This window comes from Cebus imitator, unplaced genomic scaffold, assembly GCF_001604975.1.
Source record: "Cebus imitator isolate Cc_AM_T3 unplaced genomic scaffold, Cebus_imitator-1.0 Scaffold20, whole genome shotgun sequence".
In the NCBI taxonomy this organism is placed as follows: domain Eukaryota; kingdom Metazoa; phylum Chordata; class Mammalia; order Primates; family Cebidae; genus Cebus; species Cebus imitator.
The window spans coordinates 6,151,964-6,178,541 of NW_016107335.1; the positions used below are offsets into that span (position 1 = coordinate 6,151,964).

Below are 26,578 nucleotides of genomic sequence, written 5' to 3' on the forward strand. Positions count from 1 at the left end.
TTTTTAAAAAATAATTTAAAGCTCTATTCCTCTCTTACTGATTAAAACTTTTTTTTTTTTTGAGACAGAGTCTCACTCTGTCACCAGGCTGGAGTGCAGTGGTGCAATCTTGGCTCACTGCAACCTCCGCCTCCCAGGCTCAAGCGATTCTCCTATCTCAGCCTCTCAAGTAGCTGGGATTACAGGCATGTACCACCACGCTCAGCTGATTGTGTCTCTCTCTCTCTCTCTCTCTCTGTGTGTGTGTGTGTGTGTGTGTGTGTGTGTGTGTGTGTGTGTGTAATACAGACGGGGTTTCATGGTATTGGCCAAGCCGATCTTGATCTTCTGACCTGGTGATCCACCCGCCTCGGCCTCCCAAAGTGCTGGGATTACAGCCATGATCCTCCATGTCCGGCCTGATTAAAATATTTAAAAATTTGAAATTCCTAGCAACCATATGATATTAACAACTATATGCATATATGATCATACACACATATAGAAAAAGTAATCCACAGCACCCAAAGCGAAAAACGAAAACATAAAACCTGAGAAGCCAACCTGCTGAGAATGAACCACTGCTTACTTTTGAGAAACCAATGGAGGCTAAAAAGAGCTAATATTTTAAAACCAAAAAAAACTTTCGCAGTGACACTAAGATCAAGCTATAGTTTCTTTTCCTCTTTTTAAAAGATTTATTTCTGTCTGACCAAGTGAAATTGATGTAATTGCCAATTAGAGCCCCCATGCAATTATTTTGCCAATCAATTTATATTTCTATATAAAAAGGCTGACAGTTCCTTTTAAAGGAAACATTATGAAATATTCTTCAATGAAGTAAAGAATTATTTAACAGATAAATATTCTTAATGGGCCTCTCTTACGGTTTTCAATAAGCTGTGCACTTGACTAACCCCACAAGCCTGTCTGGCACAATCGTAATTTCTACAAATGAGACAGAAAGGAGGGATCATAAAGAACGAATTAATCACCGAACGAGCTGCACTTCAGTCAAACGAGAGCTCATTATTCATATGAGTAAAGTTGAGGAATGAGCTACGACCGCCATAAAACACAGCTACGTCTTCAAGAATTCTGCAGGGTGATTGCTCCACCGGCCTCTGGCTGACGGCACTGCAGATGGTGGCCAGAGTGCAGGGAAACCCACTACAGGGCGGGCTGCAGCCTGACAGGCTTGATCCTCTACTCTTCAGGTTCCCGAAACCCTCCTGGAGTCCAGGCCCAGGAGTTAGAGTTTATGGTACCATTAAACTCTTTTTTTTTTTTTTTTAGCCAGAGTCTCGCTCGGTCACCCAGGCTGGAGTCCAGTGGCACAATCTCAGCTCACTGCATCTTCCGCCTCCCAGGTTCAAGCAATTCTCCTGCCTCAGCCTCCCAAGTAACTGGGATTACAGGCATGCACCACCATGTCCAGCTGATTTTTGTATTTTTAGTAAAGACAGGGTTTCACCATGTTGGCCAAGCTGGTCTTGAACTCCTGATTTCACGATCCGCCTGCCCTGGCCTCCCAAAGTGCTGGGATTACAGGTGTGAGTCACCGCGCCCGGCCCCCACTAAACTCTTAAGGTAACGATGACAACATCTGAAGGCGCTCAAACTCTTTCTACCCCACTATCTGATGAAATCATGGCACAGACTCGTGTCACTGGGTTTCACCACCTGGTCTCTCACCAGTTGCTATGACCTACCTCTACAAGACTGCTGAAAATACATTAAATATGACTCCTCGGCTTCCTGGCTGTGTGGTTTTGGCAGGTTGTTGAATTTCTTTCAGCCACAGCTTTCCCATCTGGAAAATGGGAATAGCAATACCAGCTTCACAGGGTTGTGGTTCAGATGAGAGGAGGCTGTGCGGTGTCATGCCCGGCGCAGGGGACTCCAGTGCAGTGCCCAGCTCACAGTCGGTGCTCAGCTCCTACCACCGCCCAGACTGAGGCAGGACTTCAGCAGCTGGACCAGTCTTGCTCTCGTCTCCACCCCCACAGCCTCCTGCATGGGCCAGCACCCACTGGACAACCCATCTCTGCAAATTCCCTACATTCTTCCATTTCCAGTGAATTCAGCCTCTACACAATGACCACTCCGATGACTCTCCACCTCCAAAATCTTAATCCAGCATCGTTCTTCAGGACCACAAGCTCCTAACCTTGAAGCCCAGGGCCTCCAGTCCTCAGACGCCTTCATTCCTCCCAATCTCTCATCTCCCTCTGCTCCCTGCCCTACTTGGAGTCTGTGGTCAATCATGTTAGCAACAGAGAACCCCGTCTACACCTGCCCCCGTGACACCTGCTCCATCCACCATCACACTTGCCTGGCAAAACCTGAGCCCCAACCCCTAAGAAAGCCTCTGCCTTCTTCCCTCCTGCATTTAGGTTACATGGAAGTGGAAACTCAACAGGAGAGAGTCCACCAACCACCTGCAGTTGGTCAATGCAAGCACTGGGTGCCTTCTGTGTTTCCCCTTCCTCCCTCTGTCAGGGATGCGGTCACCTCCCCCTCCTCAGCAACCCTGATAGGGTCCCTTTCTACCGCTCCCACTTCAGCAGCCTCCATCTCTCTCGCTGTGATTTCTCCCCAACCCTCGCCAGATGCAGAAAAAAACTCATAAGCTTCGTGTTCCTTAATCCCATCTTGGATTAAAAGTTCATAAAACTGAAGCTAAAGCCCACAGGAGCAGCTGATGAATATTCCCAAAGAAGTGAGAGGCTGGCCGGGCGCGGTGGCTCACGCCTGTAATCCCAGTACTTTGAGAGGCCAAGGCGGGTGGATCACGAGGTCAAGAGATCGAGACCATCCTGGTCAACATGGTGAAACCCCGTCTCTACTAAAAATACAAAAAATCAGCTGGGCATGGTGGCGCATACCTGTAATCCCAGCTACTCAGGAGGCTGAGGCAGGAGAATTACTTGAACCTGGGATGTGGATGGAGGTTGCGGTGAGCCGAGATCGCGCCATTGCGCTCCAGCCTGGTTAACAAAAGCGAAACTCCGTCTCAAAAAAAAAAGAAGTGAGAGGCTGTTCCCACAGGGGTTTTATGCTGGAAAGAGCAGCTCTAAGCCAGCCATCATCTTGTTAGAAAGGTAACGTTTGTCAAATACTCACATACTATTTGCCAGATTTTTTTAAACTTAAGGCCATTCATATAATATTCTCACCATCATAAAGCTGAGTTTATGTCTAAATCTGTTAAATATGGGAAAGCAACTTCCTGCGCCTTTTAAGAAGGTCTCACTCTGTAGCCCAGGCTGCAGTGTGTGGCACGACCCTGGCTCCTGCAGCCTTGAACTCCTGTGCTCAATGGATTCTCCCACCTCCGCCTCCCCAGTAGCAGGACTACAGGTACTCGTCACCACACGACAATGTGCACTATTGAAAGTGTTGTTTTAATAGTCCTAAAGACTGTAGACTTGTAATTTTAGAATTTAACAAGTATATTTGGTGAAATGTTTTTTATAAAGGACTGCTCACTTGGAGTTGTAATTTTGTCATGGGAGGTCGACTCTACTCATTAACTCTAGGAATGCTTAACTCATTTCTATAGTATGATCTAGAGCTAATTCATTCAACTTGAAAAAAAGGTATGTGCAGATTTTATCAAAATTACTAACTTAGCTGTTAACATTTTTCTTCCTTATAAAATGACTAATGCACATTGCAGAATCACAGTCATTTCTATACAAGGTATCTGCCAGGCTTACTGAATAAACAAAAAATTGTAACTCACCTCTATTAACAGCAAAAGGACCACTGCAGTTCTCCCGCAGATGAGCAAACAGAAAATAGGATCTCATTTGATTAAGGAACAGCCAGAATTCATACTCAGATCTTCCTGAGTCAAAAACCCTTCCTCGTGCTCACTGCCTTTCAGATCCAGCTACGCTGGCATTGCCTAACGGGTTTAAAAACAAAAAGCAAAAACTGAATGCTCTCCGTGGGGCCCCAATTCTGATCCTCTTAATCTGGGATGGATCTTGGCTGACGTTGGGAACCACAGCACCATACCTGTCACATTCTAATGGATCATTCTATCCTGTCAATGTAGGTTTAAAACAAAATGTTCTCCTACAGTCCTTTAAGTTGACAAACAGACGTACAATCTCCAAGATCATCTTGTTCCAAACAAGGAACATGGAAGCTTTGGGTGTCCGGTGGTGGAAGGGCAGGTTATCCAGCTCTAGCTTAGCCGGCTGGCACAGCACTGATGTGCAGAGTGGCGTTATTCCCGGGATTTGGAGAAGGCGCAACAAAGCACCTGCCCATGCACAAATGCAGTGCAGAGGTGGAATGGCAGCGCCCACTGTGAGATGTGTGCAAAGCATGCTAAATTGAGTGGGGTGGGGTGAAGGTAGGAGTATCAGGTGGGTCCCTGAATAACACAGACCTAAGAGGAAATTGGTGTTCGAAGGAATAACTGTCACTGCCATGTTCAGGGTGCAAAGGTGTGACCAAAGGCAGGCAGACCCATAGGGAACTTGATGGAATAAAATGACTAGCAGATCACGAGAAGCCAACGGTCCAGCAATCCCAAGAAGCAGCAAATCCCCAAGGGAATGCAGAGAAACACTTTGGATGAGGGGAGAACTAGGTGGTACCAGACTCTTGACTGGGGAGACTGAGGGCGTAGCACAGTGACAACAGAAGAGACTTGGTAAACTGAGGTTTCGTAAACTCAGATTTTACCACACTGAGTTCAGTATTAAACTTATTTCTAAACTCAAATAATAACATCACATTTTTTGTGCCTGTTTTTAAGACATGGCGCCTCACTTTGTCACCAAGGCTGAATGCAATGGCTCAACGCTAGCTTGCTGCAGCCTTGGCCTCCTGGACTCAAATGATCCTCCTGCCTCAGACTTCTGAGGAGCTGGGATTTCAGGCACACACCACTGCACCTGGCTACATTTCTTTATGGAGGCAAATTTTCTGAGAACAAAACATACTTCATTCGCCGCCTTTGAGAGTGAAAGTAGAAAAAAAAAAAAAAAGAACAAAAAAACATACTTCACAACTTAGAATACCATAAGTAACAGTTTTTCAAGTAACATAATTATAAGAATTATATGAAGAGTGAAATAAATCTAATCATCTATTAATTGAGCAAATTACCTTTCAAGCTAGAAATCCATTCGGCAAACATCAGAGTAGTTACAGAAAGCTTACAGCCATGAATCCTGAATTTCTAGGAAAGAACATCAGAAATCATTAGGCACTCCTTCCCACTATACCCTAGACACAAAAACCATCTCTGACGGGTTATCCAGATCCACACCACTGCAGAACAGGCCATCCACATCATTCAGAAAAAGAAATTTCCTGGCCAGGTGCGGTGGCTCATACCTGTAATCCCAGCCCTTTGGGAGGCCGAGGTGGGCAGATCACCTGAGGTCGGGAGTTCAAGACCAGCCAGACAAACATGGAGAAACCCCATCTCTACTAAAAATACAAAATTAGTTAGGCGTGCTGACAGGCACCCATAATCCCAGCTACGCGGGAGGCTGAGGCAGGAGAATCACTTGAACCCAGGAGGCAGAGGTTGCAGTGAGCCAAGATCGTGCCATTGCACTCCAGCCTGGGCAACAGGAGTGAATCTCCATCCACCCTCCCAACCAAAAAAAAAAAAAAATTTCCTTCTACAAACTTGGTGTTAATCAAATCCGCCAATGATGTAAAAGAGAAGCACAGCGACAAGGGAGAAAACCAAAAGACCACCACACTGCAGCAGAAAGATATTTATAAAGATTCTAACAGCTTTTATTACAATGGTGCAGGGGAGTATCTCATCCAACACTCACCAACAACAAACCATCATCTTCTATAAAACAGCTCCAGAAAGTTCAAACAAAAAAACTAAAAGATACATGATCTGTAGTAATTCTCATACAATACAGTTTAGTGTTCAAACTTCATGTCACTCCAATAAAGTATAATCATTTTCTAGCAAACATGTGGCAAAAAAGTTTGCTGTTTTATTTGTTTGCCTATAAACATATCAGAACATGCCTCACAATTAAAAACTTTGGATTACAGCACTCCATGACATCAATATCTATTCGTGCTTAGTATCAGCCAGTTGTACCAAATACCATAAAATACAAAATGATAGGAAATATAAACATCGATTTGTATTTCAAGTTTAAACATTTTATTTACAAAAATAGGCTGGGAGGGAAAGGGTTTGCGCCCCCACATTCTCTCCTGGTGCACAACGATTTTGTGCCATTTTCTAAGGTTGTTTTCTCTGACGATTTCCAAAGTCACATTTGGATTCCTTCAGAATTGTATTTGTTAGCTAGCAGCTCTGAGGAGGAGGAGGAGGGGGAGGAGGGGGAGGAGGAGGAGGGGGAGGAAGAGGAGGAGGAAGAGGGCGGGCGAGGGAGGAGGCTGGCAGACAGCGTCGGCACACGGATAAATGGCTTTGACTGAAGGACCCGCGCCGCGCCTCATGCACCGGCAATGCAAGCACGCTGCTCGGCAGCAACACCGACGTCACTATTTACAGAACGGCGGCCTTCTCTGGGTTCTGAAGGACACTTGTTCCCCAACGTGACACCATCAGACGACGCTTTCAGGCAGACACTAGGACATGACTCCGAAGACGGGGTTGTGGCGGCAGATGCTGGGCCCGTACTCTTCATAGTCCTTCTTGGTGTGGCAGACCTGAAAGAACTCCGGCTACCAGAGGCAACAGGCAGAAGGAGAGAACGCACTTCAGAAGAGAGTCGGAAAGCTACTACCACGCAGGCAAGACACTCTTCTCATCCCAGCCTCCACCCTGCCTCACGGGACCACTGCTGTAAGAGTTACCTCTTTGATGGACTAAACTACTAAACGGGGGGTTATTTTACTTTTTAAAAGTTTTGTCAGCCTCTATCTTCTTAGGACCAACCAAATGCTGCTCCCCCACTAATAACATGTGAGCTATCCACAAATTTGAGGGGGAAAAATAATAATTATTTGGAGAAGTCACTGGAATTAATGATTAATGCAGGATTTTTTTTAGATTTGTTTGGATTCCACTTAGCATGTTATCTGTAATCCCTAATTACCAAGGATACTTGATAAATGTGTTGTGTGATTATTAAGATATAGTTTATATAGGGCCAGGCACAGTGGTTCACGCCTGTAATCCCAGCACTTTAAGAGTGCTGGTGGATCACCTGAGGTCAGGAGTACGAGACCAGCCTGGCCAACATGATGAAACTCCACCTCTACTAAAAATACAACAAAAAAATTTGCCAGATGTGGTGGTAGACGCCTATAATCCTAGCTACTTGGGAGGCTGAGGCAGGAGAATTGCTTAAACTCAGGAGGCAGAGGTTGCAGTGAGGCAAGATCACACCACTGCACTCCAGCCTGGGCGACAGAGTGAGACAGAGCGAAACTCTGTCTCAAAAAGAAAGAAAATAAGTTATATATATATATAGTTTATAGCTACAGAATTGGCTGTTTAGAGCGCACACTATTTCACCTTCATAGACGATATTTGCCCAAACTCAACAGCGAGCACAGAAATGGAAACACGGAGCCCTTGAGAGAGGGACTTACAGTCGAGGCCAGCATGGAGCCTCCGAACCATACGGCATAGCGCTGCATGTGATGCGTGACCACCTGCACCTCCACGGGCTTCGGCTGGAAGAGAAAGCAGCTCTCACTTACTGCACACGTGCAGACACATCTGTGATCCAGTCACCCTCCAGCTGACCCGACCATGGCTTCACCTGGGGTCACCCCCCACTCAGTGGCACAAGTACAACCTCACACCCAGCACTCAGTGACTCTCTGCCTGTGCTGCCAAATCCCCCACCAGACCTACCACAATTCCAGCCCCAGGCTCAAAGGAACATGGTACGCCCGGCAAGCAGAACCGCCCTCTCACAACACTGAGGGCATTAAAGTAAAAAAGTACAAAATCCAAGCAACTAACCTCACTGATTTTTTTTGACCAAACATTTCAGATGTTCTGGCACTGTAGGGTTCATCCCAAATAAGACTGACCATCCCCAAAACACGAAAAGAAGCTGTGCTTTCCCAGCAGTGGACTCGTGCACTCTCTTCCTGGCCCCCAGCTCCCCTATCCAAGCCTGATCTTGGTTAGAAGCCTAAGATAATCACCAGCTGCCTGAGAATTACTATCTTGGAGAGATGCCTTGTAACTCCCTGCTAACATTAGTTATTTTCATTTAATGAGAACATTTCCGGAGGACATGAGAAGATCCTCACCGTAAATTAGTACTATCTCCTGTGGACACTGGTCATTACACCCCATGTCGTAAGAGTACAACACAAAAGGCAACTGCTGGCAGGTATGACCAGGGAGACTGTGAAGCTGCCATGGCTGTGTCACCAGGACCACAGGTCTGAACCACGAGCCTGGAAGGAGCTCCAGCAGCAAACCTCCATGGTAATGTCACAGTGCAGCTCAGAAAGCGACACACATTTGTTTTTCTTTCACGTGGCCCAGACAAACTGTGTCAGGAAGGCCTGAGTCAGGCCCAGGGCAGAAACCGCCCTCCTCCCCCAGCACCGCATGGAGGCCCCTGGCTCATACCTTGATCCTCCCGCCGCTGAGCTCCTCACTGAGCCTCAGCCTGGCATCCACTACTCTCTTCAAATCTCTCTGCAGTCGGCGTCCGAAATCCCTGAACATGGTGGAGCCTCCTGAGAGAACGACATTCTACAAGACACAAAGTAGAGGGAGCCTTGGGTAAAATCACCCACCCACAACAGAACCCCACAGGCCCAATCGCTTGTGGGCATGACACACCGGCCCTATGAGAGACGTGAACAGAGGCAAAGTTAATACTATTGGAAAAATGTAGATTTCTTTTCTTATGGTGACAACAATGTGTCACAGATGGCTCCTGAATCCTTTCCTCCATTACAGCAAAGCGGAAACAAGGCGATTCTGCTCCCTCATGCTCCCTCTGCCTACCCCTCACAAGGACCAGGCAGCCACAAGTAACAACAGAAACTGTCCAGCTGACTTGAGCCACATGACCACTGGCTCTCAGGCTGCTTTGCCTTAACCATCACCAGGGGAAAGTCTTCTAATGGATGCTTGAAGCCTCTTACAAGGACCATCTTGGAAAGAAAGCATCCAAGTTACCCGAAGAAACGTTCTCCGGTGAGCCACCCAGCCAGCACTGCCCTCCAGTGCCAGGACTCGCTCAGTGGCCACACAGAAGCTCAGTGTGGGGCTGAGGAAGGGGAAACACCTGCCTGCCCCGCTCCCCCTGCCCAGAACCTCAACGAGCCCTCTGTCCAGTGTTGTCCATGCTGCCCGCCTGTCAGTCATCCACACCATCAGCTCCTGACCTGCAGCCACTGACATCCTCACGGCTTGATGGCCCAGGTCACCCAAGCAGCCAGTCCTCTTCTGATGCATGTCAGAGGCTACAGTGGCCTAACCTACGTCACTCACCTCTCACCCTCTCACCACGGGCACTGCATCATCTCATACCCTCACAAGACGAGGAAGGGTAAACACGTACAGTAAGATATTTAGACAGAGAGAGAGAGAGAGAGAGAGAGAGAGAGAGATCACATTTATATAACTGTTCCTACAGTATATTGTTATAGTAGTTATTCTATTTTATTATTAGTTATTGCTGTTCAAAAGTCTCTTACTGTGCCTAATTTCTAAATTAAACATTATCATAGGTATGTATGTATAAGAAAAAACACAGTATATATAGGATTTGGTACTAGCGACAGTTTCAGGCACCCACTGGGGGGTCTTGAACCGTATCCCCCACTGACAAGGGGGAATAATATATTTCCTGATTGAACTTTCTTAGAGAAAACAGCAAATGAGAAAACTACATAAGGAAATTAATCCTTCAAGGAGTCAAAAAGCCCTACTTGCTTTAAGACCCTCTAAATATGTTAGCTCTTCCCAAGTTTCTGACCAACTGCACAACTCTGTTTTCAGGCACTCCTCCCGGTCAGCTCTGTGTGCGTGAACAGTGAGTCCCTCACCAAGTTTACAGGTAAGCAGAAGTCACAAGGAATCAGTACGGAAAAAAATGCACTTTTCTGTCCCCAGCAACCCAGGTTCTAAGTTACATGGTGTGAAAGCAGTCCACTCCTGCTTACGGCTGTCCGGGGGAAAGACAGCCAGGACGGAGTGGACAGGGATCATTTTTCTCTCATGCCAACTCCTAGAACTGCTGTGACAGCACTCACATAGACTCAGGATTAGATAGTTGAAGTCAGAGCAGGAAGAATGAAAGGGGGCAGGAGCCATGGGAAGCCACCGGGGACCTGGCCTTCCACCTGGGGAAGCCACCGCAGACCTGGCCTTCCACCTGGGGAGGCCACCGGGGACCTGGCTTTCTACCTGGGGAAGTGACCGGGGACCTGGCCTTCCACCTGGAGAAGCTGCCAGGGACCTGGCCTTCCACCTGGGATCTGTCCCAATTATACACTGAGTGTCTGTAAAGAGAAATTTCACCTCTGATTACCTACCAACAGCAGATGTTTCATAAATCATCTAACATGCTGTAGCTGCTCAGCTTCTAAGGTGAAAAGGCCGTGAGGGGCTAAAGAAGCTGTGTCCAACCCTTTGAATCCAACAACATTTTATCTGTAGTAAATACCAAAAAAATTATGCACAGGACCTTTTTATTAGCTTGCCAGCTATCAATAGCGTTAGTGTATTTTATGTGCAGCCCAAGACAACTCTTCTTCTAATGTGGCCCAGGAAAGCTAAAAGGTTGGACATCCCTGAGCTAAAGCTTCTACAGTGGTTTGGCCAGGGACAGAGCCATGGGAAACCATCAACAAGTGGCTACCTGTGGTCTCACAAAACTGTACAATATTTTTTTTATCAGCTTCGAGAATCTTAAGTCTTATATATATGTATGTATTTCAAGACAGAGTCTCACTCTGTCATCAAGGCTGGAGTGTAGTGGCGTGATCTCGCCTCACTACAACCTCTGCCTCCCAAGTCTAAGCGATTCTCCTGCCTCAGCCTCCCAAGTAGCTGGCATCACAGGCGCCCGCCACTACGCCCAGCTAATTTTTTGTACCTTTAGTAGAGAAGGGGTTTCACCATGTTAGCCAGGCTGGTCTCGAACTCCTCCTAACCTCATGATTCATCTGCTTCAGACTCCCAAAGTGCTAGGATTACAGGCATGAGCCACCACACCCAGCCAAGTGTAGTATGTTTATGGGAAGATCTGCGCTTGGCCTTCAGGGACAGGAACCAAGGTGGTTCTGAGGCCACCTTTCCAGGGCTCTCTGCAGCAGTGAGAGATCTCCTGGGAGCTACCACCCCACCCCACTCCTGGTGCCTGCCCCCCATTTCTCACAGGGAACAGCCCTGAACACAGCAGACCCTCTGAGGGGGGAACCCCTGCCTTACAGAGACTATCTGATAATGAACACACTGGATAAAATTCCTGGCAACGGTTCTCTGCCACCAGAATTGTGCAGTCTGTCCTCATCTGGGGGTTTCACTGCTACAAGCTTGTTTGCTTTCTTAAACCTCCGTGGACATAGCCAACCGAGGAAACTGCTATCACGTCCATTTCTCAAGAGGCAACCCCAACACCCCTCGCCACACAGATACTATGAGGTAACTGAGCACCTGTCTTCTTGACAAATTTTAAGTCTAGTTTTCAAGCCAACATCCTGTCCCAGGATCAGCATCATGAATAATCACTGTTGTCCTCTATCACCTTGTGGAGAAATCTCTCATGACCAACCTGAGAGTGCCTGGCTCCTGTCAGAGTCTAGGGACCATCAACTACAGCTGCAGCTATGGGAACGCTGAACTCAGGGGAGCCCCCGGTTAACAACACTCAGGTAACATGTCACCAAAAGGTGAGGACTGGTGGGAATGAGTCCCTGGCAGACAGGGTGGCAGCTTGAAATCACATAAAGAGGGTTATATTCTGATCCCCGGCTTCCTTCAGATGGGTCTCATGGCCTGGTGACTCTTTCAGACACACTGCATACCTAGTTACCATCATATTAAGAATCATAACTTAAAAGCATTCTTGATATTTTGATCATCTCATCTTAGAATAAGCCTCGACTGACCCCTGCTCCTGCTCTCTAGTTACTGGCAACACTGGCTGATGACGTCTGGAGAGACAGACCCTGGCCTATATCCAATAAGATTAAATGAGGACTGAGGAAGAGCAAGGATGGGTCAGTGCTTGAAATCAGACATTCTAAGAGTAATTTTGCTGAGGTTTCTGGTTTCGTCTTTTTGTTCTTTTGCTATTGTTTTTCATTTGCTTTTTATTATTTATTTATTTTAAGATGGGGTTTCAACATGTTGGTCAGGCTGGTCTTGAACTCCCGACCTCAGGTGATCCACCCGCCTTGGTCTCCAAAGTGCTTGGATTACAGGCATGAGCCACCACGCCAGGCCTCATTTGCTTTTTAAAGCCCACTGCAGAAACTCCTTTAAAGCTTTTCCAGGCTAAGATTCCCACAGCCTCGCTCTCTGCTTGGTCTCCTCATAGCCCATATGTCAGGCAATCCCAGTGTTCCAAGGAAGCCTGGAGTGTCAGAACTCTCCCTTGGCCCACCACAGTGCAGCAGAGGAGCCCCAGACCAGGTTCCTTGACTGTTACCCTAGACTTGGTGAGCTTATCCTTCCCTGACACAATGGTCAAAGGAATGAGTCTGCTTCTAACTGTGACACCCAATGCCCAACACAGCACCATGGGCACACCTGCTGCCTCATCTCAAAATTCTGTGCTATTGTTATTTGGAAGGATATCCGTTCACACCTCTAAGTCTTCTAAATGATCCGAAAGTACCAGGGGAATGCTCCCTGTCTGCTCGGCGTTCTTTCCATATTCACCCGGAGGACTGTCTCCCCTCTGAACTTGTACCTTGGGCCATTGGAAGACACGGCAGGAGGAAACGCATGTCATTATCCACATGGGGATGGGTGAGGAAGGTATTCTCAGCGAGGTCTACAGAAGAAATTTCTCTCAGCTCTCAGCGTCAGAAACAGCTGGGCCTCTAGGAAAACCCACTGGCCTTAATCATATGTCCCATGAGCCCTGTGCCTTCCATTATAGATTGGGTTCCCCTCTTTTCCCTGGCTGCTGAGAAGCTGAGAGCCAGGAGGGGCCTCTCCCATGGCTAGGCACGACCACAGAGTAGTGTGCAAGGGCTCTGTCCTTGTCCCACCCAGCTGCGCTATCTCCCACCCTCACTTCTCCTTACCAAGTTTTCTTCAGCTACTTCATCCTTGCATATTGGATATACTTTCCTGCCTGCTTCAAATTTTCCACACTAGAAGGCAGGCGGGCAGGCAGGCAGGCAGGGACAGGGGTGTGAGTTTCTAAGGACAGGCAAATAGGAGAGCTGAAGCCCAGCTGCACTATCTTCAGGCAAAATACAGTTAATCATTCAAGGAGTTTACAAAAGGATGCTGGCTCCTCATTTTGAATTCCTTTCTTCCTTCAGTAATTGAAGGGCAAACCTCAAAAGCCTAAGTATCCCTGTGATTGGCAGCAAACATCCCGCTGCATTCAGCAAGCACTTGAGTTAAAGGCGCTGAACTGGCAGGGTGGCTCATGTCTGTCATCCCAGCACTGTGGGAGGCCGAGGCAGGCGGATCACCTGAAGGCAGGAGTTCAAGACCAGCCTGGCCAACATGGAGAAACCCCATCTCTACTAAACATACAAAATTAGCCAGGTGTAGTGGTACATGCCGATAATCCCAGTTACTTGGGAGGCTGAGGCAGGAGAATCGCTTGAACCCAGGAGGCAGAGGTTGCAGTGAGCCATGATCGTGCCACTGCACTCCATCCTGGGCAACAAGAGCAAAACTCCGTCTTACAAAAAAAAAAGGCACTGAACTACAAATGTGAAGAAAACATACTGGTGAGCCCTGCAGAGTAGCTCACTGGGAGGCTTGAAGAGGAAGCCTCAACCTCCCAAACCTAGAGATTCTTAAAAATTCAGAAATGTAAACAGGAAACTTTAAAACACATACTTTGTCATTCTGAGGATCTGCATTTTTAAAACAATCGTTTGAATGTTATAAATGCATTCATTTCAGATTTTTCTTCTAAAAAGCAATTCTATTTGTTTCCTACATTACAAATAAGTAAAACAAAAATCATTTCATGGCTGAATCTTTCCTTTCACTTAAGAAAACGCCCAGGAAGATAGCTGCAGGTGGAGGCTAAGGCTGGGCTGTGCTCTCAGCGGGGTCTCAGGCAGGCATGGCCCTGGCCAACGGCAGTCCCTCAGGTGCCCATGTGCTCCGCTTTTGCCAAGAGCACCGGGAGAGCTGCACACACCTCCCACGCATCAGCCCCTAAAACAGAGCCAACTCACTTCAGGAGTGGCATCCATCTCAGGAGATTCTGTAAGGGGAGGTCACAACCCAGCAACAGGCGGAGGCCCAACAGCCCTCATTCACGCTGCTCCTTTGCGATTCTAATCCCTGCCTCCTCACCGTGAAATATCACATGAGCGCCAAGTGTCCAGCTCAGCACAGACTAGAGCTCCTCGCGGTCAGCACTCTGCATGGGCACAGTTAACGTAGCCACAGACAGTGAACTTTAAAACTAGGCAACACAATAAAACCTGAAGACAACACTACATGAATACTGGAGAGATTCAGGACGGCCCGTGCCATCAAGGTGCTTCTGGGGAAACTCAGAAAGGAACATTGTTAGCTCAGAAAGTATTCAGCAAACGAAAAGAATCTGGAACAGGAGAGACTTTGGAAAAAAAGGGCAAAAAATGAAAACACTACCTGAGGGGCGCTGTGAGTCCAAGTTATAATGTGTATGATGTTACCCGGCATATATTGTATATAAATGGATACAAAATCTTCAAAGCGGCCAGCCACTCCAAAGTGGCTCACGCCTATAATCCTAGGACTATGGGAAGCTGAGGCATGCGGATCACCAGGTCAGTAGTTCAAGACCAGCCTGACCAACATGGTGAAACCCCATCTCTACTAGTAATACAAAAAATAGCAGGGCATGGCACAGGCACCTGTAATCTCAGCTACTCAGGAGGCAGAAGCAGGAGAATCACTTAAACCCAGGAGGCAGAAGTTGCAGTGAGCCGAAATCACGCCACTGCACTCCAGCATGGGCAACAGAGTAAGACTTTGTCTCAAAAACAAAAAACAAAAAAACTTCAAAGCATGACTAGAGTTGAAGAAAACAAAAGTCCCTAAACTGAGTCAATTAAGACACTCAAGTTGCAAGTGGTGGATAAGACAGCAAGGATCCCATTGGGCCATGGCAAGGGGACAGGGTAGTCTCACCAACCAGGTCAACTAAGCGCCAGTGTTATGAGAGCTCACCAGCTATACTAATTTCCTCTAAATCCTCTCAGATTTCTGGCCTAGAAGTAGATAATCTGTATCTGGTGGCATTACAGGCTCTTTCTGTTGACTTTACTGTGTTAGAAAACAGATCAAATACAAAAGAGGACTTAACATACAATCAGATTCACATTAAATCCTTGGCGTGATACCTGAACTGAACAGTAATTCCACCTTCTTAAGACATACATGGGCTCTTGTGCAGAAGGCTCTGTAATAATTTTAACCACTCTAATCAAACTAGGCGACAAAAAAGATAGTGACAGATAAAATTTATCCTCAAAAAACTTCTAACAGGCCAATTTACCCAGCAAAACTGGGAGCTGGATTTCAGAGAATGAGAATTTGTAAATCACTATTAATGGCTATTTTAATACATTTAAATTCTACTTTTATGTAAAAGGCAAATATTAAGACAACAAATTAATGCAAGAAATTTTTTTAGGCCTGGTGTGGTAGGCTGGGATCACGCCTGTGATTTCAGCACTTTGGGGGGCCAAGGAGGGTGGATCACCTGAGGTCAGGAGTTTGAGACCAGCCTGACCAACTTGGTGAAATCCCGTCTCTACTAAAAATACAAATTAGCTGGGTATGCTGTTGCATGCCTATAATCCCAGCTACTTGGGAGGCTGAGGCAAAAGAATCACTTGAACCCAGGAGGCAGAGGCTGTAGTGAGCTAAAATCGCACCATTACACTCCAACCTGGGCAATAGGAGTGAAACTCCATCTCAAAAAAATAAAAATTAATGAAGTAATTTTTTAATTTAGAAAAAATTTCAAGCTTAGCAAAAGTGATACACTCTCTATTCAGATTTGCCTACTGTTAACATTTATGGTAGTGTTTTTCTTTATCATTTGCACGCATTTATTCTGTCCCCTCACACACACACACACACACACACACACACACACATATTGGGGCGGGGAGCATCTGACAATAACTTATATGCATCATGGCCCTTTACTACTAAATACTTTAGTGTGTATTTACTAAAACTGAGAACATCCTTTACGTTACCGCAGTACAACTGCCAACTTCATAAATTTAACATTAATGCAAAACTTTAATCTGCTGTTCCTATTCCCATTTTGTCACTTGATTTATTAATATTCCTTATAGCATTTTTTTCTCTCCAGTCCAGAGTCCAGTGCAGGGTCAGACTGTACAATTACTTGTCATGTCTCTGTAATAGGTTTTTTAATTAAAAAATTATTCACTAGGGTATGAAAGTAAATGTTCATTATAATACTTGAGAAGCATTACATGATCTTGAGTTGCCTTCAAAGGTGTAGTATATAAATTCATTTCTTTCATGTATTCACATAACCATACAAACAGTGCTATGAGTATGTGGTCAAATGATTTTGGACAAAGTCACCAAGATACTTCAATAGGGAAAAAATCTTTTTCAACAAACTATGTTGGAAAAATTGGTATCCGTGGAATGGGAGGATGAACATTTATTTACTTTCTCATTGAATATACCCAAATAAATTCAAATTTTATCACTGGTTTAAATGTAAGGGCTAAAAGTACAAAATTTCTTCTAAAAACCAGTTTTTAAAACTTCGTAATTCTGTGATAGGCAAAAATTTCTTAGCTAGAACATAAAAAAGCATGAAGCAAAAAAGAAAAAAGTTGATAAATGGGTTTCCATACATTTCTGTTCTTTAAAAGACACCGCTAAGAAAATGAAAAGACAAGCCACAGATTAGAAAAAAACATCTGCAACACATAAACATGACAAAGGATTTGTATCCAGGATATCTGAAGAATTCTTATTGAGTTGTAACTCAATAAAGAAGAAATCAATTAAAAATGGGCAAAAGATTCAAATAGACATTTCACAAAAGAAAACATACTACCAATGACCAATAAGTACAGGAAAAGACATCAACAACATCTGTAATCCGGACCGTACAGCTGAAATCCACCACACACCACGTTCAGGTTAAGATGAACACTGCAACTCCTGTCCATCGTTGGTGGGAGGGCAGATGCTGTAAGTACTTCGGAAAAAGTCGAGCCGTTTCCATAAAGTGAAAACTATGTACACTTACCATACAACAAAGCAACTGCACTCCCAGGTATTTCCCAAGGGGAATAAAACATATCCAGCAAACGCTGCCTGTATTCCCAAATGTCCACAGCAGGGCTTTTGGTAACAGCCCAAACAACTCGAATGTCCGCCAGCAGAAGACGGCTGACCTGTGGCACAGCCATTCGCTGAATGCTCCCAGCAGTAAGAAAGGACAGATGACATGCACGTGCACCTCAAAAGCACCAGCTGAGTGAAGGAAGCCAGAAACAGAGCCCATGGAGCAAATCCATTTCCAGCAGCCCCCACTGTCTGCAGCTCATGCTCCATGGTGTCAATTACCCACGGTCAACCACAGTCGGAAAAGATTACATGGAAAATTCCAGAAGTAAACACTTCGTAAGTTTTAAACTGTGCACCATTCCGAGAAGCATGACGAAATCTGGAGCTGTCCCACTCTGTCCCACCTGGGGCACGAGTCATCTCTTTGTCCAGCATGTCCACACTGTATACACTATGTGCCCTGAGTCACTCAGCAGCCACCCCAGTGATCAGATGGACTACTGCAGCATCACACTGCTGGAGTTCAGGTAACCCTCATTTTATTTAACAGCCCCAAAGCACAAGAGTGGTGATGGTAACATATCGTTATAAGTCTTCCATTTTATTATTAGTTATTGCTGTTATCTCTTCCTGTGCCTAATTTGTAAACTTCATCTAAAGTATGTATATATTCAGGAAAAAACACATAGTACACAGAGGGTTTGGTACCATCTACACTTTCAGCCATCCACTGGGGGTCTTGGGACACATCCCCCATGGATAAGAAGGGACTCCTGTATACGAAACTCTGGAAAGTCAAATCCCCTCTACAGTGATAGCAGATCGGTGCCTTCCTGGAGCAGGGCCCAAGGAACTTCTGCAAGTGATGATTCCCTTCTTACCTTAACTGTGGTGATTATCACATAAGTATGTAAACTTGTCAAATCTTTTCAAGCCGTGCACTTAAAATGGGTTCATTCTACTCTATGTAAATTATACTTCAAAGTTGAACTTTTAAAAACAGAGCAACGGAAGAGAAAGTGATGGCGAGGGGCCACTCTGAGTTGAGAGGGCAGACCTTGCTGAAAAGGTGGCATCTGAGACTTAAATGGCAAGAAAGAAGCCTAGAGAGGGCACAGACATTCAGCCAAGGTACACCGTCACTAACTCTTCATTTTCTCAGTGTCCTGTAACAGGGTGAGGATGGAAGATTGAGCCAAGTCACATTTTATTTTAACATTTAATCCCCAATAGTTGCTATGGACAACAGGAAAACAATACGCACTGTACTTTGAGGCCTTTCCTAAATGCAAACTTCAGCTCTCACCCTAGTTCCGCACCTTTCTTTGTGTTCAGAAATTCCAACGTGAACCAGTAAACTCAACACAGCCTTTAGTATTTAAGAAGGAACAGCCCTAGATCTCTACTCACTCCTCCCCAAAGTAACTGTCCATCCTGCTCCTTCCGCCCTCTGCAGACACTCCTGTCACCCCCACTCTCTACCCTACTCCTCCTCACTGGCAAATGTCCTCTTTCACAGACACACTTTAGAGAGAACTCCAGGAGAAGGCAGGAGCCTCTGGGTCCCAGACCAAATAACAACTTCATCTCGTGTTTTGCTCCTGCCTGAGCTTCCGCACATGACAACTAACAGCAGATACATCCCCACGTCCACTGTCTACACCTATGTGACACATGCAGCAGGTTCCAGATCTGTGACAACACAGAGATGGTCACGCCTCCTGCACATGTGTCACCAGACAGGCTGCCATCCTAAATGTCTTCCACTAGCTCTTCCCAGATACTGTTTCTAAGCTAATGCTGCAAAGTACTCTTGTTTTCATCATGTTGACCTTCAGCCTACAATTACTGAACCGAACTGCAGCTCTATACACAGAAGAACAACAGCCTCCGGGTTAGAAAGGTCCCAGTGTGGGCATATCCTGGGGAGGCTGGAGCAGAGCTGTCCTGGACAGTGCCTCCCACGGACAAGGTGGAAGGAGGTGGCTCATACTTCAGCAGCCCCTGACCAGCCTCACCCTAAGCCACCTGCACCACCCACGGGGCTGACTCCCAGCTGCAACTCACCCCACACCCCGCGGCCGATAGCAGAAGTTTCAGGGGACAAGGGGACCCTGCCAGAAGGAGAGTGGAGGGTGGAATACGGTCTAAAAGGAACATACAAGTGCTAAGCAATAGGTTCTATGGAGCTGTCAGCCTGACAGGAACACCAGATGAGAGCAGAGCCCGGCAGAAGACAGGCATTTAGAAAGGCAACGCAGTACTGGCCCCAAATCGGAGTTTCCTGACAGCTGTTTGAAGCCCTTCACCATCTGACCCCAGCCAGCTCCCTGCGGCCAACTGGGAATGCCCAAAGGCTCCCTGCAGCCAGGTGGGAATGCCCAAAGGCTCCCTGCAGCCAGGTGGGAATGCCCAAAGGCCTCACACTCCCCCCACTGCCTAGTGCTGGGGCCTGAAGCAAGCAGCAAACCCGCTTACCCATGGGCTGCCCTGCCCTCATCTGTGAAGACATCACCAGGCCGCACGCAGGTCTCTGAGGAAATTAGATGGTAATGATGTCAGCACCGGCCCAGAGAAGGCAGGACTATGACAAGCATGGTGGGTTATCTTGCTTGAGCCTCTCCACCCTGGGCCATGCAGAGGCCTGAGCAGGATCAGGTCTACGCCCCATCTGTCCACTCCTCCCTGAAGCCGGCACTGCACACAGCACTCAGTAAGCACGGCCCTCCTCAGGCATCGTGGAATGAACGATGAGCATTTCATTCGCTCTACCGTCTGGAATAAAGGGGGGTCAGTAAAGGAAAAAGACTCTAGCAAGTAACTCAAGAACCAGAAACAATAACTGACAGTTTCTGGTAAGTCCTTGAACTTTGGTAACCTCCTGATGTTTCTTCCTAGTGTCCAGGTTCTCAGTCCGGGACAACTGTGCTCCCGGGAGACATTACATCTGGAGACAATTTTGATTGTCAGGCCTAGGTAAGGGTGTGTGGGTGTCACTGACACTTTTTGGGTAGAGGCCAGAGATGCTGCTAAACATCCTACAAGGAAAATGTCAATAGCACTCAGGTTAAAAAACCCTGCCCTGGTTAGCATCAAGCAGTAAAACCAAAGGTGCCTGCGCACCAGCAAAGAGGGCCACTGGGGAAGTGGTGTGCTACTCTGCAGCTAATCCGAGATGTGCAGGAGTCCCCAAAGGCAGAGGTTGCTCGGGGGGTGGGGGCAGCAAAGGAAACCAGGCAAAATCCCTGGAAACTTTAAAAATAGAAAAGTCAATCGGCTAGAGGCTGCAGCGGGTGAGGAATCTGCTGCTCTGGCCTGGATGTGGTGCACCATTCCAGAATATCACTTGAAGTGATTTCATGGACTACAACAACAGTGCTTGCTATCTGCCTGACACAGCTGAAGGCAATTCCACACACAATTCCTTTTACCTTGCCCATAATGGGATAAGGCAGGTACTACTCCTATCCCTGTTCTGCCGAAAAGGACGCTGAGGCACAGTGAGATCAAATAACCTGCCAAAGTCACACAACTGAGCAAGCAGTAGGCAGAGCAGAACACACACCTGGCAGTCCAGGAGCTCACCGCCACGTGGTATCCACACCTGGCGTGTGCCACCATCCCCCTCAGCCCATGCACTCAGCACGGCAGTCTAACCATCAGCCCACACTGCCTCCCTTTCCGTGACACAGAATTCAGACCCCACCTTGTATAGACCAATCTGTAAAGTAGCTCTCCCTGCGCTGAGCTGAAATCTGCCCTGGTCTCCCTCCTTCCTTGGCACTGCTCACCTTCCAGCCAGCTGCCCATCAAATATCCCAAGACAGCCTACTGCTCCCTGCCAAATCGCAGGTCAAACGATGCTACTTCTCTCAGCCATGTCTCACAGGCCATCATGTCAGGACCTCTTGCTGTTCTGGGACCCCTCTTCTGGATATATGTCAAAATCCAACAAGCCTCTCATAATGTGTGCCCTCCTCCCAAGCAGAACACAACACCATCAACACAGTGTGTCTCCCCAGGACAAACAGAAATAAACTCTGAAGCAGTGAGGCGGAACTCTGACCCTGAGGGCCATCCAAGGTCAAATGACTTACCATCTCCTAATAGAGCAAAAAGTGGTCCGTGGCTGTAAAAACCTCTGTGTGGCTGTAAAAACCTCTGCGTCAGAAGCAGTGGGAACTAGAGGAAGCGTTACTACTTTCAAAGTCCCTTTGGAGGAGAAATGAACCTACTCTTACCACCACCAACCATGCTGCACATGACAAACAGGAAATCAAAAATTAAGTGTTACAGTAACTGAAACCAAGGAAAACATTTCTTAACAAACTCAGCTTTACAAAAGCCTACCTGCCCCCGATTAAATGAAAAAACTTTAATGGAAGGGTTATTTCCATTCTAAACAGAGAAGTGACTCTACATGAGGAAAAGGAAAAAGCCCTAGATCCAACTCCACAGCCTTCCCAGCCCCTCACACTGCCATCCCTTTCAAGCATCCCTTTCCCGCTGCTTGAAAACACAAAAATAAATTAGAACACAAACCACAACAAAGTGGGTCTGAAGCTTCTCAGCCATGCCTACAACAAACCATTTCTCAGTGTGACAGGTACTGTTATTACCAACACACAATCCAATTTTCTCTGAGAAAATGACATGGTTGAGAGTCTGCCTCTCATTCCTAAAATGTATTCAGTAGGAGTCTTGATGGGAGATTAAACACAAGGAGATGTCCTGGAGCAGCAGAGGGGCGGGATCAGGAGAGAACAGACTGTCCCCGCTCATTTTCCTAGTATCCCTTCTCTAACTTTAGCTAGCCTGCTTGCATCAAGGTAAAACTGGTTTTCTAACTCGTCTTTTATGAGGATTAAAATGTTGCCTGAGCTTATTATTTTTCAACCTAAGGGATTATCCAGATTTATGTACTCTGATGGCTTAAATGTGGCTTACAGGCATCATTTGCTTTGGGTTTTTTTATTACCTATGCTTGTTTCACCTTAAGAATTGGGAAAAGGCAGAAAAAAAGAGAGAAGTGAAATTACCAATAAATTTATTCTTTCCATTTCATCTCAAAGTAAAGTAACAGTGCTTATTCTAATAATTATGTACCTCGGAAATATAAACATTTAGCCTAATAGGTTTCTTTTTTGTTTTTCAATTTTTGAGGCTTTTTTTTTGAGATAAGGTCTCACTCTGTCACCCAGGTGGAGTGCAGTGGTGCAATCCTAGCCCCCTGTGGCCTCAACCTTCCAGGCTCAAACAATCCTCCTGCCTCAACCTCCCACCTGTAGCTGGAACTACAGGTGCATACTACCACATCCAGCTAATTTTTTAGTTTTTCTTTTGTGGAGATGGGGGCTTGCTATGTTAACTAGGCTGATTTCGAGCTCCTGGTCTTAAGCAATCCTCCTGCCTCAGCCCCCTAAAGTGCTAGGATTACACACATAAGCCATCACATCCGGCCTGCATTCTTAGTCAAGTTCCACAAGGAAGAGTAAGTAAACATTTTTCTAAAGGAGTCTTTAAGAAAAGATGTCACAAATAATAAAATTTTAATATTCTAAAATGAAACCCCTTTACTTTTAGAAAAGCAGCCGATTATCCCATGCAACAGTCTAGACAGAAAGCTCTCAGCAGCCAATCTAGCACAGACAAAGCATTTTTAAATGCCCTATTCATCTAATATTGTTTTCAAAGTAATGAATGAAACAGCATATATCACTACTTTGTTTCACTGCTTATAGAACACAGAACAACATGACTTCTTTTTTTTTTTTTTTTTTGAAACAGGGTTTCCCTGTGTTGTCAAGGCTGGAGTACAATGGTGCAATCACAGCTCACTGCAGCCTCAACCTTCTGGGCTCTAGTGATCCTCCGACCTCAGCCTCCCAAGTAGCTGGGGTCACAGGTGCATTCCATCACAAGTGGCAATTTTTTTTTTTTTTGGTAGAGATGGGGTCTCCCTATATTCCCCAGGCTGGTCTCGAACTCCTGGGCTCAAGAAATCCTCCTACCTTGGCCTCCCCGAAAGTGATGGGATTTTACAGAGGCGTGAGCCCCTGCACCTAGCTTAACATGACTTCCTAAAATAAGATTCAGAACTCGAGGTTTGTTTACTTTAGCAGCTTAACAAATATTTACTGAACGTATCTTTTGAAATACTTCTTTCAGTAAGATTATAGAGTTGGTCTTCAAATCTAAAGTCAAACTCCCTAGACAACAGACAAAGGCCCCTCAAGTGTCACCCCAACCCACATCCCCGCCCTCCAGCCTCCACATCTCCGTGGTCTTGCAGACTCTGAGCATCTCTGGGGGATGTTTCCAGCAAGTGGAAAGCCCCGCTCACCACCTTTCGAGCCTGGCAACCCCTCCTTCCCTGACTCCTCGCTGAGAGCACAAAGCCCACAGGCCCCACAGTGCACTGTGCATCTCGCCCGCCAGTTCAGCAGCATCTACTGAGCACCCGCACGGGCCAGGAGTGTTCGGGCACCGCGGGTCAGCAATGAATCTGACATATCAAAATCGTTGCCCTCTTGAGATGTATTTTGGGTAGGGAGACAGAACTATTAAGTATAAGTAAGTAAAATATACAGGAAATTAGGAGATAAATGTTATGGGGAAAACAACAAAGCAAGGCAGGGCAAAATGGTGTCGGGGAAAGTGCCAAGGTACAGTCTGAAACAGGGTAGTCAGGGCGCCTCACAAGAAGACGGTATTTGAAGGCAGTGAGGAAGTGAGCCACACCAGGAAGAATTTTCCAGGCAGAAGGCGAAGCAGATACAAAAGCCCTTGTAGCAGAAGGGCTTAAGCAGCAGCAAGGAGGGAACCAGGCAGGCTGGCATGGAGTGGGGCAGACAGGAGGAGCAGGAGATGAGTTCAGTGAGGTCACAGGGCCAGATCACACAGGGCCTGGTAGCCCCTGACAGGATGAGCTTTAAGTCTGGGTGAGCGGAGGGCTCTGGGGTTTCCTCGGACTGACCTGATTTGGGGTAATTAAGATGGTAACAGCATCACTCTGGCTTGTGTTGGGAAAGGGGAGACCCATTAGGAGGCCACTGCAGTAATACCAGCAAGAGCTGAGATGGGCTTGGCCAGAACAGCAATGGATTTGGTCATGAGAAATGGTGGCTTCTAGGTATGTTTTGGGAATGCAGCCAACAGAACTCACTGACAGGGATGAGGTCCAGTATAAGAGAAAAACGGAGGCCAGAAGACAATTCTAAAGTTATTGGCCTAAAAAACTAACTGTAAGGCTGGAGCCTCTGCTAACGAGAGGTGGAACAGGTTTACAGGGTGGGCTCCGCTCACACCATTACATGTGAGGATCTATTTGACACCTCAAAGGTTATAGAAAGACCACTGGATCGACGAGGCTGGTGTCTGGGCTACAGATACAGATTCCGGAGTTATCAGAGACAAACAGTACTTATGAACTGGATGACATCAACAAGGTGGCAGACGCAGACACGGAGGAGAACAGGGCCAGGGCCGAGTCCTGACGAGCCCACGGGAAAGGAGGACAGGGAAGGAACCCACAGTGCAGCAGGACCAGCAGAACACCAGGCACATGCTGTCCTCCAGGTCAGCAGGACCGTGCTTCAGGGACGAGGGACCCATGGAGCCACATGTGCCATAGGGCGGGTGGGTGGAGGCCTGAGGACTGGCCAGGAGTGGGCCATGAGCAGGCTACACCATACACACTGGAGCAGCTGGGCAAAGCAATGAGGAGGAAGCCATGAGAAGAGGCCATGGCTGGAATGTGCTGAAGCAAGAACATGAGGAGAGGAAGGGGGCAAAGAAAGGCTGGGGCAGGTGGAACAGGAAGTGGCATTGAGAGAGGGCTTTTTAAGAAGGGAGAAATGATGGCTTGTTCTAGGCCACCTGGAAAGACCCCACAGGGAGGGGAATGAAAAGCGGGAGAGACGGAAGACCTGCAGGAGTGCTGTGCAGGGCAGAGACGTCCTCAGATGTCCTCAGGGACAACTTGGCCTCCTGTGAGGCCGGAGGTCCTGACTCTGGTCATGTCATGCAGTGTGCCTTTTGGACAGTGAGGAGGCCTAAAAGCCCCTTCCCAGAATATTTTTAAGTGCATAAAATAAGCAGATTACAAAGGAAACCAATTATGCTGAAATGCAATTATCAAAATTCAAAAGTATCAAAAGACTTTTCTAATGTGAGACAGTAACTCACAGCTTCATATTTTAAGCAACAAGATCTGGCAGCAGATCTTTAGAAGAAGCAATGAGCGTCGACACTTCAAGGACGCTGCACCCATGACTGTGCCTTGGCACTACCTGGGTTCCACGTGGTGAGGAAGCCAGAGGTACCAGGTCCAGCCCCGCTCTGTCCCTTGCCATTTACTCCTTCATTTGGCAGAAATGGAGCCAAAGCCTGACTGTTCTCACACCCTCCATTGTGAAGCCTTGCAGTCTACTGAAACAGCCTCCTCACGGGTTCCCTACTTGTATGCTGTGCCCCAGAATCTACTTCCAACACAGCAGCCGTGACCATTACATCAACACACGTCCCATCAAGGCCACTCCCACCCTCAAGCCCCTCAAGCGTCTTCTACGCCAAACCCTGCCCACAGCACACAAGCCCCGGGGCCTCCAGGCGGCCCACTGCTCAGGCAGCAACTGGGCCCATGGGTCACACCTGCACCACCACCAGTGCAAGGCATGAGCTAAGCCTGACGTTTACACTGCTAAAAGGTTGGGAAAAAATCAACAGAATAACAGTATTTCATGACATATGGACAGTACATAAAATCCACATGTCAGCATCCATAATAAAGCTTTATTTGAAGACAGCCCTGCTCAGCCTGTTCACGTCTATGGCAGCTTTCATGCCATGATACAGAGCTGAATCCCTGTGACAGCGACCGCACAGCTCAAGAAAGCTACAGCATGCACCCCAGCCCTTCTGCCTGGGACCAGGACTCTCACAGGAATGCCCCTCTCAGGCTGAGACGCAAGGTTCTCTCTCACTGCCTCCCACCCTCACCCTGCCCCTCTCCACCTCCTGGCAGTTCTGCTCACTCTCCCTCCTTGCTCTTGCCTGCCCCTGCCTCAGGGCCTCACTGCTAGACAGGCTCTGCCCTAGACTCCTGCCTGGAGCCCCTCCTCAACTGGCCCAGCTCTGGGAGGCCTTCCCTCA

The 26,578-nt window shown here is 47.0% G+C and overlaps 1 protein-coding gene across 3 annotated transcripts in view; it reads right to left on the reverse strand.

The window, feature by feature from the left end:
• Positions 1 to 5,728: 5,728 nt before the first annotated feature.
• The window catches only part of ACTR3B (actin related protein 3B), a 106,128-nt gene continuing 85,278 nt past the window's right edge, over positions 5,729 to 26,578 (reverse strand). For 2 of the 3 annotated variants that reach the window (XM_017519804.1, XM_017519819.1), the window contains 3 exons: positions 8,552 to 8,677; positions 7,549 to 7,632; positions 5,729 to 6,675 (listed from right to left, as the gene is read on the reverse strand). In XM_017519804.1, the coding sequence (XP_017375293.1) occupies positions 6,580 to 6,675; positions 7,549 to 7,632; positions 8,552 to 8,677 (306 nt within the window). In that variant the 3' untranslated portion in view covers positions 5,729 to 6,579. The remainder of the gene's footprint in view (positions 6,676 to 7,548; positions 7,633 to 8,551; positions 8,678 to 26,578) is intronic. The other variant, XM_017519813.1, reaches the window with a different exon arrangement.